This window comes from Rhinolophus ferrumequinum, chromosome X (assembly GCF_004115265.2).
Source record: "Rhinolophus ferrumequinum isolate MPI-CBG mRhiFer1 chromosome X, mRhiFer1_v1.p, whole genome shotgun sequence".
NCBI classification, from domain to species: Eukaryota; Metazoa; Chordata; class Mammalia; order Chiroptera; family Rhinolophidae; genus Rhinolophus; species Rhinolophus ferrumequinum.
The window spans coordinates 86,674,903-86,688,652 of NC_046284.1; the positions used below are offsets into that span (position 1 = coordinate 86,674,903).

Below are 13,750 nucleotides of genomic sequence, written 5' to 3' on the forward strand. Positions count from 1 at the left end.
CCGTGTTCTCCTACACTACGGGGACCAGGTATGAATTCACCGTGGTCCCAGCACTCACCCTGGGTCAAGCCCACCCTCACCCCTGTAGGGATTTTCAATCACGTTTTTCACTTTAGACTTTTTAATATTTCATACAGCGATTATGGTGCATTCAGGAACCCAACCCCCCAAACCCCACTAGGAGGGCACCCACCCCTGCCCTCCCACCCCATTTGAGGGACCCAGGGTTTAGAGTGGAGGAAGGGGAGGTAACCACCCATCTGGGACTGACCCCAGAGACTGTCCCTGCCCTGCCTCACCCTCCCCAGGGGTTAGGGGCTAACGCCTGGGCACAACCCCCCCTTTTGCCCCCCTGTCCCTGCCTGTGCACATATACACTATGGCTCCTCACTGAGTTGGTCAGTTCCCGGCAGGGCCCCTACTCAACAGCACCGAGTGGGATGGGAGCAGGAGGGCTGGGCTAGGGAGACCCTGAGAAGGAAAGAGACCCCAGCTGTGGGACTGCAAGAGGGAAAGAGTGGGGGCCCCCACCTTGTCCATCTCCCAGAGTCTCCAGTAGGGCCCAGGTACCCCTGTGGCTGGGGATGGCCGGCGGGGGTCGGAAGGCGAGTAGTTGAGGCATGCTTTCCCTTAGCCGACCCCAGGGTCTGGTGATGGTCAGGGTTTTGAATAGGGGCTGTGTCCCTGCCTTGGAAAGGCTGGGAGTGGGGCTTCATTGCACAAAATACTGTGGAAGGGCCACACGCAGGGGGTGGGGCCCAGCCAGTCTGTATACAGAGATATTGCATTTAAAAAATGAAAACCTCATTTAAAATAATTAAAAAACAATGAATGAAACAAACAAACAAACAAACAAACGGCCCACAAAACATGAGGCAGGTGGGGCAGGCAGGAAAGCAGGCAGGGACAGTCTCAGACCCAAGGCATCGCCACACCTTGTCTGAGTCGAGAACCCCTGCCTGGGCTAGCTCTGGCCCCCTGGCTAGCCAAGGGGTAGTGAGTGGTCCTGGGGGAGGGCATGATGAGGAGGGGTACAGGCCTGGCCTCAATGTGGGAGGCTGGCACGGCCATGCTGTCCGCCGGCAACTACTGAGACAGAGAGAAAGAGACAAACAGACCAGGCGAAGGAGCATTGAGAGCTTTGTTAGCACCCAGCAGACAGGCCAATGGGTGGGTTGACAGGCCAATGATCGGGTGTTTGGACAGGCAGCAGGGGACATGTGGGCAGGTGAGCATGAGTCAGGCAGGTGGCAAGCAGGGAGGATGCAGTTGGGGGCTGCCCTGTGAGGGGTATGGCATCCCTCCAGCTGCTGCCTGCTGGGGCCTGGGTCTGTGGCTTAGAACTCGGCTTAGAACTCGGTGTCCACCACACGGAAAGCTGGCCTGCCTGTGGGCAAAAGCAGAGCGGATGGCTGTTGGTGGACAAGCAGGTAGGTGGATGGGGCAGGGAAGAGGGTAAGAGCCACACCTACCTGAGTCAGGCATCGACGAAGAGCGAAGGCTGGCCTCCTTTTGTAGCTGGATCTCCTTTAGTGCAAATATGGAAGTAGCTGTGGGTGGAGGAGAGACAGAAGTAGGGAATGAGCTACAAGGCCATCCAGGACCACCTCCCATATGGCTCTACTGGGGGGAAAAAACTGCCTTTTCTTTGAGAGACTTGACTTTCACCTGTCAAATAATCCTACAAACCAGGTACAACTAAGAAAAATGGAATATGGACTAATACATGACACCAAGAAACCATTATTAATTTTATCAAGTGTAATAATGGTATTGCAATTACCACCTGTTAAGTCTAGGTGATGGATGGTATTTGGGATTTGATTTATATTAGTCCAGTGGAGAGGTAAGTGGGCCAATTTTTTTTTTAGGTGCCATAATGATGTTGTTATGTTTAAAAAAATATTTTATGTATACATGCTGAAATTTATAAATGAATGATGTGTCTGGGATTTGACTCAAAATAATCAGAGGGAATATATTAGGTTGGTGCAAAAGTAATTGTGGTTTAAAAGGTTAAAAATAATTGCAAAAACCACAATTACTTTTGCATCAACCTAATAGATAAGACCAGATTGGCCATGAGTTGATAACCTGTTGTAGTTCTTGGGGACTCCTATTATTATTTGGTCTAATATATAAATGTACTTAATTTTTAAATATCCATGTTAACGTTTTAAAGTTAGATGCAAAAAGAAAACACCCCCTCTGATTGATTCCATTTCTGCAAAGTACAAGGGAAAAATTCACACCACTAGAAGTCAAACTAGTGTTAACCCTTGGGGCGGCGGTGGGGGGGAATAGCTAAAGAATCGAGAGGGCACTTCAGGGGAACCTCTTACATCCAGTTTCTTGACCTGTAAACACATGTCATGTCTGTGTTTAGTCTGTGAACACTCATTGTGCAGTATACTTATGATCTGTGCATTTCTCAGTATATAATTTACAAGGAAATGTTTACTTTTAAAAAAGATAAAGTAATATTCTATCTATTTGTATGTACACTTGACAATTTCCATGAGAGGTAAAAGGAACTGAAAACTTAAGTAACTTTTTTGTAATAAACACATCACATATGGGAACAAGGGTGCACCCCCTCAGAGGTGGCTGAGCCAGAGCTCTAGCCAACCTGCCCAGCTGTTCGCAGCAGTCCTGCTCCCCACTGCCCACCAGCTAGTGCATTCCCCAGCACCACTCACTGTCAGGAAGTTTGTGGATCCGCTCCCCCAGACTGAGGAAGAATGGGTGTTTCATGGCGTCCTCCGCGGAGATCCGATTTCGACCTTCAAACTGAGTGGAGGAGGGCAGGTAGGACTGGCACTTTTACAGAGCAGGCCTCTCTCTTCCTCCCTACCCCTGGAGCTCCCCATTTCCCCACACCTGAAATTCCCCCTGCCCCCAAGGCTGGCCCAGGAAGGTGGTCTCACCTGCAGCAGCTTGGTAAGTAGGTCGGCCCCATCGCTGTCAAGTCTACCGCAAAGACAAGAGGACCTGCTTTAAGTTGAGCTTTGGCACTCTGGCCTCTGACACCCATCCAGCCACCCACCAGCCTCACCGGGGGGCGTGGCTCAAAAGGGCCTCAGGGCGGTACTTAGGGTAGTTGTATGTCTTGAACTCTTCGTTGGACAGGATGCCCGGCCATGTCTCCTCAGTTGGGGTTCCTGTCGGGAAGAGGCACTACCCTAAGCATCTCACAGGGCCTCCCTGCATGTGCCCACAGCTCCTGGGGCTCGTGCCTCCTCACCTAAGATGCGGAAGATGAAATGCAGCTGTTCCTCCACCGTGGAGCCGGGGAAGAGGGGCCGGCCCGTGGCCATCTCATAGAAGATGCAGCCCACACCCCTGGGCAGGGAGGGCACAGTGAATGAATAGGGAGGCAGCTGGCTGATTGGCCACTGTGACCAAGCTACTTTCTTCACCACAGCCCCTGCCACACTTCCACCTGTACTCACCACATGTCAATCTGGGTGGAGTAGTCCGTGGACCCGAGCAGGATGTCGGGGGGCCGGTACCACAGTGTCACCACCTCATTGGAGTAGGTTTTTGTTGGAATTGACTTGGCCCGGGCCAGGCCTGGTAGGTGGAGAGAAGGGACAGCTGGAATTAAAGTCCTGGGCAGTTAAAATTGAGGGTGTCCTAAGTAAAGCCTGGCAAGGCTGAAGGGACCTGAGACTAGGTGGTCTATCTATGGGGAAGGGAGAAGTTAGGAGACTAAGGCTGGGGATCATTGGGAAGAAGGAAGAGGTCAGGGGTACCGAAGTCGGCCAGCTTGAGCTCTCCTCTCTCGTTGATGAGCAAGTTCTGGGGCTTGAGGTCTCGGTGTAGCACCTTCTGCCGGTGGCAGTAGGCCAGGCCACGGAGCAGCTGGAACAGGAACAGCTGGGGACCCAGGAACAACAGGCAGAGGTCAACGAGTATCCAGCAGCCTGACTCCCAGCAGGCACTGCTTCCCCTCCCAAACACAGGCACTGAGCCCACGGCCTTGTCTCACAAAAGAAGACGGGGTCCCAATGCCCTCCAAGGGTTCCCAGCAGAAAAGCCAAATGGGAAAAGTCATTTCTGGGAGATTTGTGGGTGGAGTGGGTGAGTAGGGCCCCTCTGTGCCCCTGCTTCCTGCCCCACACCTACTTTCACGTTGTGCATATTGATAATGTTCCCACAGTCATCCAGGTACTGTTTCAGGTCTTTGTCCTGAGGAAAGAAAAGCAGGTAGTGGAAAGAGGGTCACATTCTTTGGCTCCCGGCCATCTCCCCACCTCCCCCTGGGACCCACTGCCACCCAACCTTACCAGGTACTCAAAGACAAGGGTGAGGGACTTCTCCGTGTGGATAATGTCATGCAGCGTGACGATGTTGGCATGTTTGAGGTCCTTGAGCAGGGATACTGCAGGAAGCATGGGGGTGGGAGGAGGAAGAGTCAGGGACCCACCCTCAGGACAGAGACTAGGACTAGACAGTGACAGGCCCAGGGTTTCCTCCTTTCCCTGTGCAGTTTGGGGTGGTGGCTCTAACCCACCCAATGCCAGGCAGGTGTGTTCTCACGTTCCAGATGTGGAAATTAAAAGCACGAAAGACCCTGGGATTGCAGCCCCAGGTTTATGTGACACTACATTTTCACAACCAGTTTTTGGTTTCTGGCATGGGGCCTTGCTCCAATCCTCAGTACAAAGGCCTGCAGCTTCACGTGAAACTGAGTTTGCATACTCAGTTTCTATGTAATTAGAATTCAATGCATGTGATGTTCTGACTCGAACTGTTGCACCAAGTAAACTGTCGAGCACTTTCAGGGAAGCTCTCAGCACCACAGCAAGCATCTTGCTTTCCAATTCATCTGCCTCTTTCGCCCAAACAGGAACAGATTCCTGGTTACGTTGATTATTACCTAGATGTACGGGTAATGGGTACTTTCTCAGGAAGCCCCGAGTGTCAGGAGGAAGTCCCAGAACCCCCAGGGTCTGATCTCACTATGGGTGTGTGGGTGTGTGTGTGCGCGTGCACCAGGAGGAGAGCCCGGGAAGCCTGGAGCGCATCTTCCCGGATGTCTGTACCTTCCCGGATGGCGGTGCAGGGTGCGCCCTCTTCGTGTTCCAGTCTGATCTCCTTGAGTGCCACAAGGTTGTCTGTGAGCTTGCTTTTGCCTTTGTAGACGGTGGCATAGGTACCCTGGGGAGTGAGGAGGAGAGACAGAAAAGCAGCTCGAGGCTGCAGCGAGTTCCCACTGAAGCCATCTCCATCATGGGCCTCCTGGCTGTCCCTCACCTCGCCCAGCTTGTCCAGCTTGATGTAGGTCTCCAGTTTCCCAAAGCCAATCTCGGACTGTGGGATAAAAGAGGCAGGTTGAAGCAGGCTCAGGGGAGGGGACTTAGGAGGAGAGGAGGGTGAAGAGGAGGAGGAAGGGGAACAGAGGAGAGGAAAGAAGATGCTCACCAGGCTGACACGGCGGAGGCGACGACTGAGGGGCTTGTCGAAGATGGGGCTATTGAGGGTCAGCTTCTCAAGGTAGCCCTCGGGCAGCCGGATATCAGCTGGTAGTGACAGGCGCTTGTTGATGTCCTAGCAGGTTAAGACAGAGGAGAAAGAGGACCATGAGCTCCACCTCCCCAGGTCCAACCCTATTTGTCAGTCCCATCAGCACCCGGACAGGGGGTTCAGCACCTCAGTGGAGATCTTGCGCGGGGGATGGTTGCGCATGCGCACCCTCACTGGCGACTGCACCTCATCCGAGGACGTGGCTGAAGCTTGGTCACTTTCCCCGTCAGACCCCATCTTCAAGTCCTCGTGTACAATCTCTGGTGGTGCGGACAGGGGGAGGGCAGGCCAGGTGGAGTCAGGAGCCCCAAGACACCCCTTCCCCCATGGAATATATTCCCTCATCATAGAGGTGTGCATACGGCGCTCAGGGAGAGGGTGGCAAGGCCCAGGGAGGTTCAGACAGGTCAGGATAGGTTGAATGGGGTAGGGGGGGACAGTCACCTAGCGAAGCACCTGGTACCAGGGGTGAGCTGAGACACCGGCTGGCCTGAGGCCAGGGGGCAGGCAGAGGAAGAGGTAGCCAAAGGCCCTTGGAAGGCAGGCCCAGGGCAGGCAGGCACCAGGAGGCCTGAGGAGGCCACTACAGAGTGCAGGAGAAGGGCAAAGGGAGGCTTGGGGCAGCTTTGGCAGGCAGGGTACCCTTCCTTACCCTGAGGCCTGGGCACAAAGCCAACGAAAGGGGCACAGATGGATAGAGAGGGTACTGAGAGGATGGCAGGGAAGACAGAGAAAATGGATAAAAGAAAATGAAAAGAACACAAGTCTAAGAGGAACTCCACAGGGAGGCAGCACCTGGGGACCAGTCTAGGGATGAGAGTGGTCAGTAGACCTACCTGGTGCAGAGGTGAGTGGTCCCCGTCCAGAGCGAGGTTCCCCAGGGGCGGCACGGGTGGGGGCCTCTCCAAGGTCACTGCCGCCGCCGCCACCACTCTCATCCAGGCCTATCTGTTCAGGGGCACCATTGGTCTTGTCTACACCTCGGCCCCCTCGGAGTGTCATTGACAGCTGCCGTTTGATCTTCTTCATCCGATCCATGGCGACCTGAGCAGGGGGTACGGATGGGAACAGGTCCCATGTTAGCCTCTGCCTGACTACCATGGGCCCCCTAAAACCCATGACAATCTAGTGAAACACACTGAACCGAACTTGTGTCGGTGTCCACCCAACCATTGTGGAGCCCTGGAACCACTCAGGATTCCTGGATACCTGGCACGAATGGGGACCCTTGTCAGTGCCTGCCCACCTATGGCCAGCTCCTGGGGATCCTGATCCTAAGGAGCCTACCTGGGTACTGAGGCTTGGGTGGCTGGCTGAAGGTAAGGGACCAACCGATGGCATGCTGGTCTCTATGGGGGCAGTCTCACTGTGGGAACAGAGGGCTCCACAGCAGGTATTCTCAGGTGCAGCGGCAGTGATAGACCTGGCCATGGGTGGAGCGGGGGGCTCGCCCAGGACCTCGGGACCACTGACATGGCCCTGGGCATGCCCATAGGGTGGCATGTTCCGCTGGCACCAGCCCCACATTGTCCCCAACTGCCAAGGCAGACTGCTCTCTGTGGCCACTAGGACCTCCCACCTCCCCTAGCAACCACTGTCACAGTGACCAGTGGACTGTTCCACTGGTCTATCCAGGTGAGGGGTGCGGGGGGGTGGTCCTGCCCAGACTGGGTGGGGTGGGTCTCAGTGCACACCAGCTGTCCTCAGGACTCCTGGAAAGGTACAGTCAGGCTGAGACCTATAGGGCCTACCCATATTTTTTACAAGGCAAGTCACATTTCTCTTCTACTTGAGAATGCACATCTCCCTTACCACCCCAAATAAACTTCCCAGTCCTCAATGTGGCCCACACGTTCTTACTCCATTCACCCCTATTACCTCTCTGGCCTCACCTCCCCCTTAATCAATGTGGTATTAGTTGCCGGTCTGCAATCACACCCAGCAGTCCCACCTCAGGGCCTTTGCACTGGCTGTTCCCAGTACCTGGAACACCCTTCCCTCAGGTTTCAAAAACAGCTCACTCCCTCACCCGCTTCAGGCCATTGCTCAAATATTACCTTTTTTCCATAGATAACCCTCCACAAATAACCTTATTTAAAATGTCAACCATCCTGAGCTCCCTTACCTTGCCAATTATCCCCCAGAACTCATCACTTCCTCAGAAATGACACCATCTACTTATTGGATTCTTTATTCTTTACTGTCTCCTCACCGCCATAACTAGAAGATCAGCTCCGCCAGGGTAGATTTCTGTCTGTCTAGGTCACGGTTATATCCTGAGGACCTGGAACAGTGACTGACACAGGGTAGATGCTCAAAAAGTGCTCATGGCAGAAATTAATGAATCAGGGGGCTGAGGGCCTAGGGCCAACCTCCACCAGGGTGAGTGAGTCCCTGCTACTCATGAACAACCTGACAAGGTGGCCCAGGGACGCTGGCATCGGCAGGAAGATGACCTACCTAGATGGGGCTGCTGGAGGGAATGGGGCCACCAAAGGCTTAGGCCGGCCGTCTTCTGCTTCCTCCTGGGCTCTGGGCCAGCAAGGAGGGGGTAAGACCTGGCCCAGGAACCATCTGGACTCACAGCAGGGCCTAAGATGGCCCTGGGCCCAAGGGAAGTGAAGCTAGATAGGAGGTCGAGGATGTGGCTGGGGCTGGATTCGAGGAGAGAAGTGGGTCATCTGTTACCTTGAAATCAGCTGCTTACCCAGCAGTCCCCACACCCTGCTTCTGCCTGCCTGACTTCACCATCCTCAGGAGGGGTAGAGGGGCCAGTCTAGTAGAAAAACCTCAGTAAAGACGATGAGGTCCATTCAGAGAACTCAGGAAAACAACAACAAAATCCTGACCCAGGAGGCTGAACACTGGACCTGACGCTGAGGAGGGTGAAGCATAACCAGCCCCCAAAGACTCTCTTATGTCCGTACGGTATGATACCCAGTCTGTCTGTTGAGGGAGGGAATGCGGGACTTCGGGGTGTGTGGGGGAAGACTGTAAGTAGGGCTTGATGGATGATGATGAGGGAGCCAGAAGGAGCCATGGGTCCATGACCTCTAACTGGAAACTCCAAGGGCTGGACAGTTTTTGGGGGGATGTTAGAAAGATGGGGTACAAAATCTTTGTATCGTGCAGCACTCCCAGCAGGAGGGCCCTGGGTGGGCCCCTGTGAACAGACACACTTGAACATTAATACGTAGTAAAACTTGAATACTTGCATACCGAAGGACACCCACCACCTCACACCACACTGACCAGTGAGGACAGTCACGGCACTCTACTCACTGCCACAGGAACACGGTATCCACAGCCTGTCTGGGCCCCACACGCACACACCGGTCCCTCAGTGTCCTCTTCCTTCAGTACACACTGGACCCTCAAGAAGGCCTCTCTGTATTTTAACTGCTATCAGCACTTGCAATTTCCCTTTATCTCTAACTCCCATCAGCACACAAAGTCCCAACACAGCACCAGAACCTTCTAAGTTAACTCTTACCACCACCACATTCTTGGGCCCCCCTCAGGCCCAGCTGCCTGTTAGCTTCTCCACAGCACTCACTCCCCATTAACACTCACTTGGGACCCTCTACAGCTGACCCACATTAGCATTCAGTGAACTTTCCCCGTGCCCTAAATCCCATTAACACAAAGTGAACCGTGTAGATCCCTGACCGGACTGTTTTTGCCCACGCGCAGACCCCTCCACCGCGATGACCACCATTAACCCACATGCTGGCCCTCCCGCTGCTCTGCCCCTGCCACCTCCATCAGCACAAGCTGAACCTTCACTTCACCCTGACCCTATTGGCACCCACTGGGCCTCACAGTGCCTCCCCAGTAGCACACCCTGAGCCCTTACTCAGCCCTATCCCCAGGGACACTCAAACACACTGTTCTACGACGGCCTGGCCCTCATTAGTGCACACAGGTCTCCATTGAGCCTGAATCCCAGTAGCACACACTTCAGCCATCCAGGGCGCTAATCCACTTTAGCACACCTAGACCTTCACATATTCCTATTCCTTATTTCTCTTTGCTTCAACTTGTCCACAGCTATGACCCCTATTGGTTCACACTTGGATCCCTTCACAGCCCTGAGCCTTCTTATTGCACACAGAAACCCTCCACAGTTCTATCGCCCATCAGCACGCCCTGTAACCTCGACACATCCCAACCCCCCCCCCCGCCCCCGTGGACACAAGCACACAGTGTCTTCACAATGTTCTGAGTCTCATTAGCATATATTCCAGACCTCATACTGATCTGACTCTCCCCCCACTGACACACATTTGAGCACCTCCATGGCTCTAAACCCACATTAGCAGTTACTCGAACTTCATATATTATCCTGCCTCTCCTTACCGCGTCCTAGAATCTCGCATCCCGTCCTCATGGACACACACTGATCTCACACCATCTTGATCCTGAATACACTGAACTTCTTACAGTGCTAAGATACCTTCGTCACCACTGCCCCCTCCCCCCCCATATATCCACAACTCTAACCATTAGCACAGGCTCAGGTCTCCCACCACTCTGCCCCTATTAGCACAGATTGGGGCTCATACTCCCCAGACTTTTATTACCACATGCACACACTCTCCACAGCTAGGACTCCCATTAGCACACTCTCAACACTCGAGTTCTTCTGCTACCCGGCCCTCCCTGAGCACACTCTAGACCCTCACACAGTGCGGTCCCTCATGGACAAATACACAGGATTAGCACCATCCCGACCCTCATCACCACACACAGGGCCTCAGAGCCCTGATCCTATATGCACATCTGGTACCTCTACCACCTTCTCCCCCGTTAACAGAGGGCCCTTCTACAAATAGAACCCCATTTGTATATCCCAACACTTCTCTTACATCCTGTCCCCTATTATACACGCTTGGGTCCCTCCACCGCCTTCGCCCCCCATTAGCACATACTGGGCCCCAAACCTTACACAGCGGTTAAGACTTATACCACATGCTCCGACCCCTCCACAGCTCAGGCCCCCATTAGCAAATCTCGACTCTTTCACCACCCTGCCACCCATTTCCACACCCTCTGGTCCTTGGATCACCCCGCTCCCCATTAGCACCCACAGTACTTCCCACCCCCAGCTCCCAGACCCGGCCCAGGGCGGGGCCAAGGTCAGGGAGGCCCTGAATGACCCCCCGGCCCCGGTGCATTCTGGGCAATTCGCTGGAGGGAGGGGGCCCATGCCAGCGGTGTAGTCCAGACCCCTGGGCACCGCCCGGGGCCTGGGTTGGTTCTGTAGGAGGAAGGGCAGCTTCCACCCCACGTCTCGGGGACGCACTCACCGGCGGGGGCGCGCGAACAACCTCAACGCCGCGGGGACGGCGCGGAGGCGCCTGGGGCGGCGGCCCGGGTTGAGGCCGCGCGACCTCCTTCTCCTCCTCCAGTTCGCCGCAGGCGCCCGTCCCAGTAGTCTTCGGCCATGGCTGCTGGGCCCGGGCCGCCGCCGGCTGAGGAGGAGGAGGCGGCGGCGGCGGCGGTGGCTGAGGCGGAGGCGGCGTCCCGCTCAGTCGGCCATGAGCTTGGCCGCTGCGGGCGACGCCCCCGGGCCCGTCGGCGCCGGCTCGAATCCGAGAGCTCACAGCAGCGCGCGACTCAGAGCCGACTGCCCGTGGAGACGCGGCGGATCCCAGGGCCGAACTGCCAACGACCCAACCGCCGCGCGCGCCGCGCTCCGCGCATGCGCACGCACGCGCTGGACAGGGTGAAGTGGAGGGAGGGGACTCACCTCGGACTGCACGTACCAAAAGACCCGTCCGCAGCGGGAGGGGGCGCGGCCATTGCGCGCCCACCAGGGAATGTGGCGCCCGCCCTGGAACGGCGCCAGAGGGAAGTGTAGATATTGTTTAGTACTCAGTTCCGATCTTGCTGGAAGTTTGCTAGCGCCGAAGTGGGCAGCAGCCAATAACCAGCGTACCGGTCACCACTCGCTCCCCCTACTCGATCTCACTTGGTACATCCCCCATGGTGGCAAACGGGACTTTTGCAAGGAAGAAAAAGATGAGGCAGTCAGTCCTAGTTCCTTGAGGTGCTTCGGTAGGCAGGAATTTTAAAGATTCGCGAGATGACTTTTCTAGGAGAGGCGGCCGGGAGAATCATTGGCCTTTATCACCTTAGGTAGGGCAGAGTCTAGCCCCGCCCTGCTGCTCTCCCCCCACCCCCCCACTCCCACACCGCTAGCTCATTCCCACTGTGAACCGGCCCCGCCCTTTGAGGTTGTCACCCAGCCAATCGGATTTGCTCCCTGGGGTGAGGCAGTGCAAGAATGAAGGGCGTGGCTGGACCGAAGAGGCGTGATTTCACCGCCATACCACGCCTCTGCCTGATTTTCATTGGTTTTCACCGTCAGGGGGCGGGCCCTCCTTTTCGTTCTGAGCTCCTGTCACCGGAGGCCGAATATCCCGCTAGGTAATTGGTCAAAAGAGCGTTCAATCTACTTTGGTCCCGCCTTTAACCCCGCCCACTCCCTAGGATGCTCACGGGGTGGAGCCTAGACTGAGAAGAAAGGCGGACCTTTAGAGGCATTACTGCGCATGCTTGGAACTTTGGGGCAGGAGACGCGGCCTCTTTTCCGCTTCACTTGAGCTTTGGGTAAGCACCCTGAATTGGGTTTTCCTGCCACTTCTCAACTACCTTTTTCTGCCTGCCACAGCCCTCCGTGGCTCCCCTGGCTCTGCAGTTTTGTTTTGTTTTATTGGGGGCCTGTTGTGTGTCAACACTGCCACGCAGACCTAATCCCTCGCCCCTCTGCCAAGAAAACTACACTACGGTATCATCAAGCACAGCTCAAATGGCCGCAGCCTTCAGCAGCCCTTCCGGGACATCTTTACACTGCACCCCAGTCCAAAGCCAGCTCCCCCGTCTCTTCCGTGCTTCCCTTTATGGCAGCCTTCGTCACACCAGTTAGTTTTTCAGTAAGGTTTATACTAGTGGCGATTTACCCACGATGGGAGTGAAAATACTGTATTTGACAAAGAAGTCCACCGCGGTCTGGACAATCATGTCTATCACTCGTCTGATCGCTCATCTCCTACCCTTCCTCTCAATCCGCTCCAGCCATACTAGTCTCCTAGCTGTTCCCTAACAAAGCAAGTACAATCCAACCTCAGGGAATTTGCACTTCCTGTTCCCTTTGCCTGGAATGATCTTTCCCCAGATACCCGCAGGCCTCACCCACTTCTTCCACGTTCTTGCTTCAATGTTACCTTCTTCACTTCAATGTTTTCTTGCTTCAATGTTACCTTCTTCACTTCAGTTTTCTTGCTTCATTGTTACCTTCTAAACTTCAATGTTTTCTTGCTTCAATGTTACCTTCTTCACTTCAGTTTTCTTGCTTCAATGTTACCTTCTAAACTTCAATGTTTTCTTGCTTCAACGTTACCTTCTACACTTCAGTTTTCTTGCTTCAATGTTACCTTCTAAACTTCAATGTTTTCTTGCTTCAATGTTACCTTCTAAACTTCAATGTTTTCTTGCTTCAATGCTACCTTCTTCACGATTTCTCTTACTGTCATTTGAAAAATGCCTACCTGCCCCATCATTCCAGATCTCGACTTAGCTCTACAGACCTTTGAATAGCACCTATCAACTTCCAACATACACTTTGCTGTTTGTTGTCTATTCTGGGTCTTACACTAGAACATAACCCTCCACCCCCACCCAGGACAGGGACCTTTTTGATCCATTGTGGTTTCCAATGCCTAGGATGTGCCTGGCACACAGCACGTACTCAACGAATGTTTGTTGAATGCCTGAATGGCAAATAGCCCTAGGCAGAGACATGAGGAAACCACCTTGTCCCATCCTGTCCTTGGTGCCTGCTAGGTGCAGGGGGCTCAATGCAGCCACCCAACCCATGCCCAGAGCCCTGGTCTCCTATCTTGCTGGTGTTATGGTGTTATAAGGGTAGACAAACATGACAGAGAAGTACAATGGCATATATTGGGGAAATAAAATGCAAGCAGGAATTATGGGTTCTTGATGAAGGGTGTCAGGTGTGAATCAAGTAGCAAGGGGATCCAGGAGCTGTGGTGGTGAAGAAAGGAACTAAGTATCTGGGGAATCAGGAGCTGTCAATGGGTAAGATCCAGTGAACAAAGTGTCTACAGAGTACGCAAGGAGCTGGAATAGTGGAGAAAGGGGGCAGAGGAAGTAAGTGTGTGCGCAAGCCTCAGATGCTGCAACGGTGGAAACAGTG

General features: G+C 54.2%; 1 protein-coding gene across 12 annotated transcripts; it reads right to left on the reverse strand.

The window, feature by feature from the left end:
• Positions 1 to 103: 103 nt before the first annotated feature.
• Positions 104 to 11,712, reverse strand: CDK16 (cyclin dependent kinase 16). Of its 12 annotated transcripts, none has more exons than XM_033105674.1 (17): positions 11,282 to 11,648; positions 7,742 to 7,825; positions 6,366 to 6,573; positions 5,656 to 5,789; positions 5,428 to 5,553; positions 5,260 to 5,316; positions 5,049 to 5,163; positions 4,290 to 4,384; positions 4,129 to 4,191; positions 3,756 to 3,879; positions 3,453 to 3,573; positions 3,245 to 3,342; positions 3,056 to 3,161; positions 2,928 to 2,991; positions 2,700 to 2,790; positions 1,473 to 1,550; positions 138 to 1,089 (listed from the first exon to the last, which is right to left on the reverse strand). In XM_033105674.1, the coding sequence occupies exons 2-17, from the start codon at positions 7,745 to 7,747 to the stop codon at positions 1,046 to 1,048; spliced, it is 1,530 nt and encodes a 509-aa protein (XP_032961565.1). In that variant the 5' UTR covers positions 7,748 to 7,825; positions 11,282 to 11,648; the 3' UTR covers positions 138 to 1,045. The 12 variants fall into 12 exon arrangements, with proteins under 12 accessions (XP_032961627.1, XP_032961617.1, XP_032961556.1 ...); XM_033105685.1 differs by lacking the exon at positions 11,282 to 11,648 and adding an exon at positions 10,839 to 11,188; XM_033105736.1 differs by lacking the exon at positions 7,742 to 7,825 and having other exon boundaries at positions 104 to 1,387; positions 2,928 to 2,970; positions 11,282 to 11,712.
• Positions 11,713 to 13,750: the final 2,038 nt, after the last annotated feature.

What these genes read in the sequence shown, in the direction of transcription:
- CDK16 (XM_033105634.1), bottom strand. Translation starts at nt 7,032, where the DNA reads ATGCCACCCTATGGGCATGCCCAGGGCCATGTCAGTGGTCCCGAGGTC. An exon ending in CGCGCAAGATCTCCACTGAG is followed by an intron (nt 5,554 to 5,655) that starts GTGCTGAACCCC and finishes TTAACCTGCTAG; the next exon opens with GACATCAACAAGCGCCTGTC. An exon ending in TCCACCCAGATTGACATGTG is followed by an intron (nt 3,343 to 3,452) that starts GTGAGTACAGGT and finishes CTCCCTGCCCAG; the next exon opens with GGGTGTGGGCTGCATCTTCT.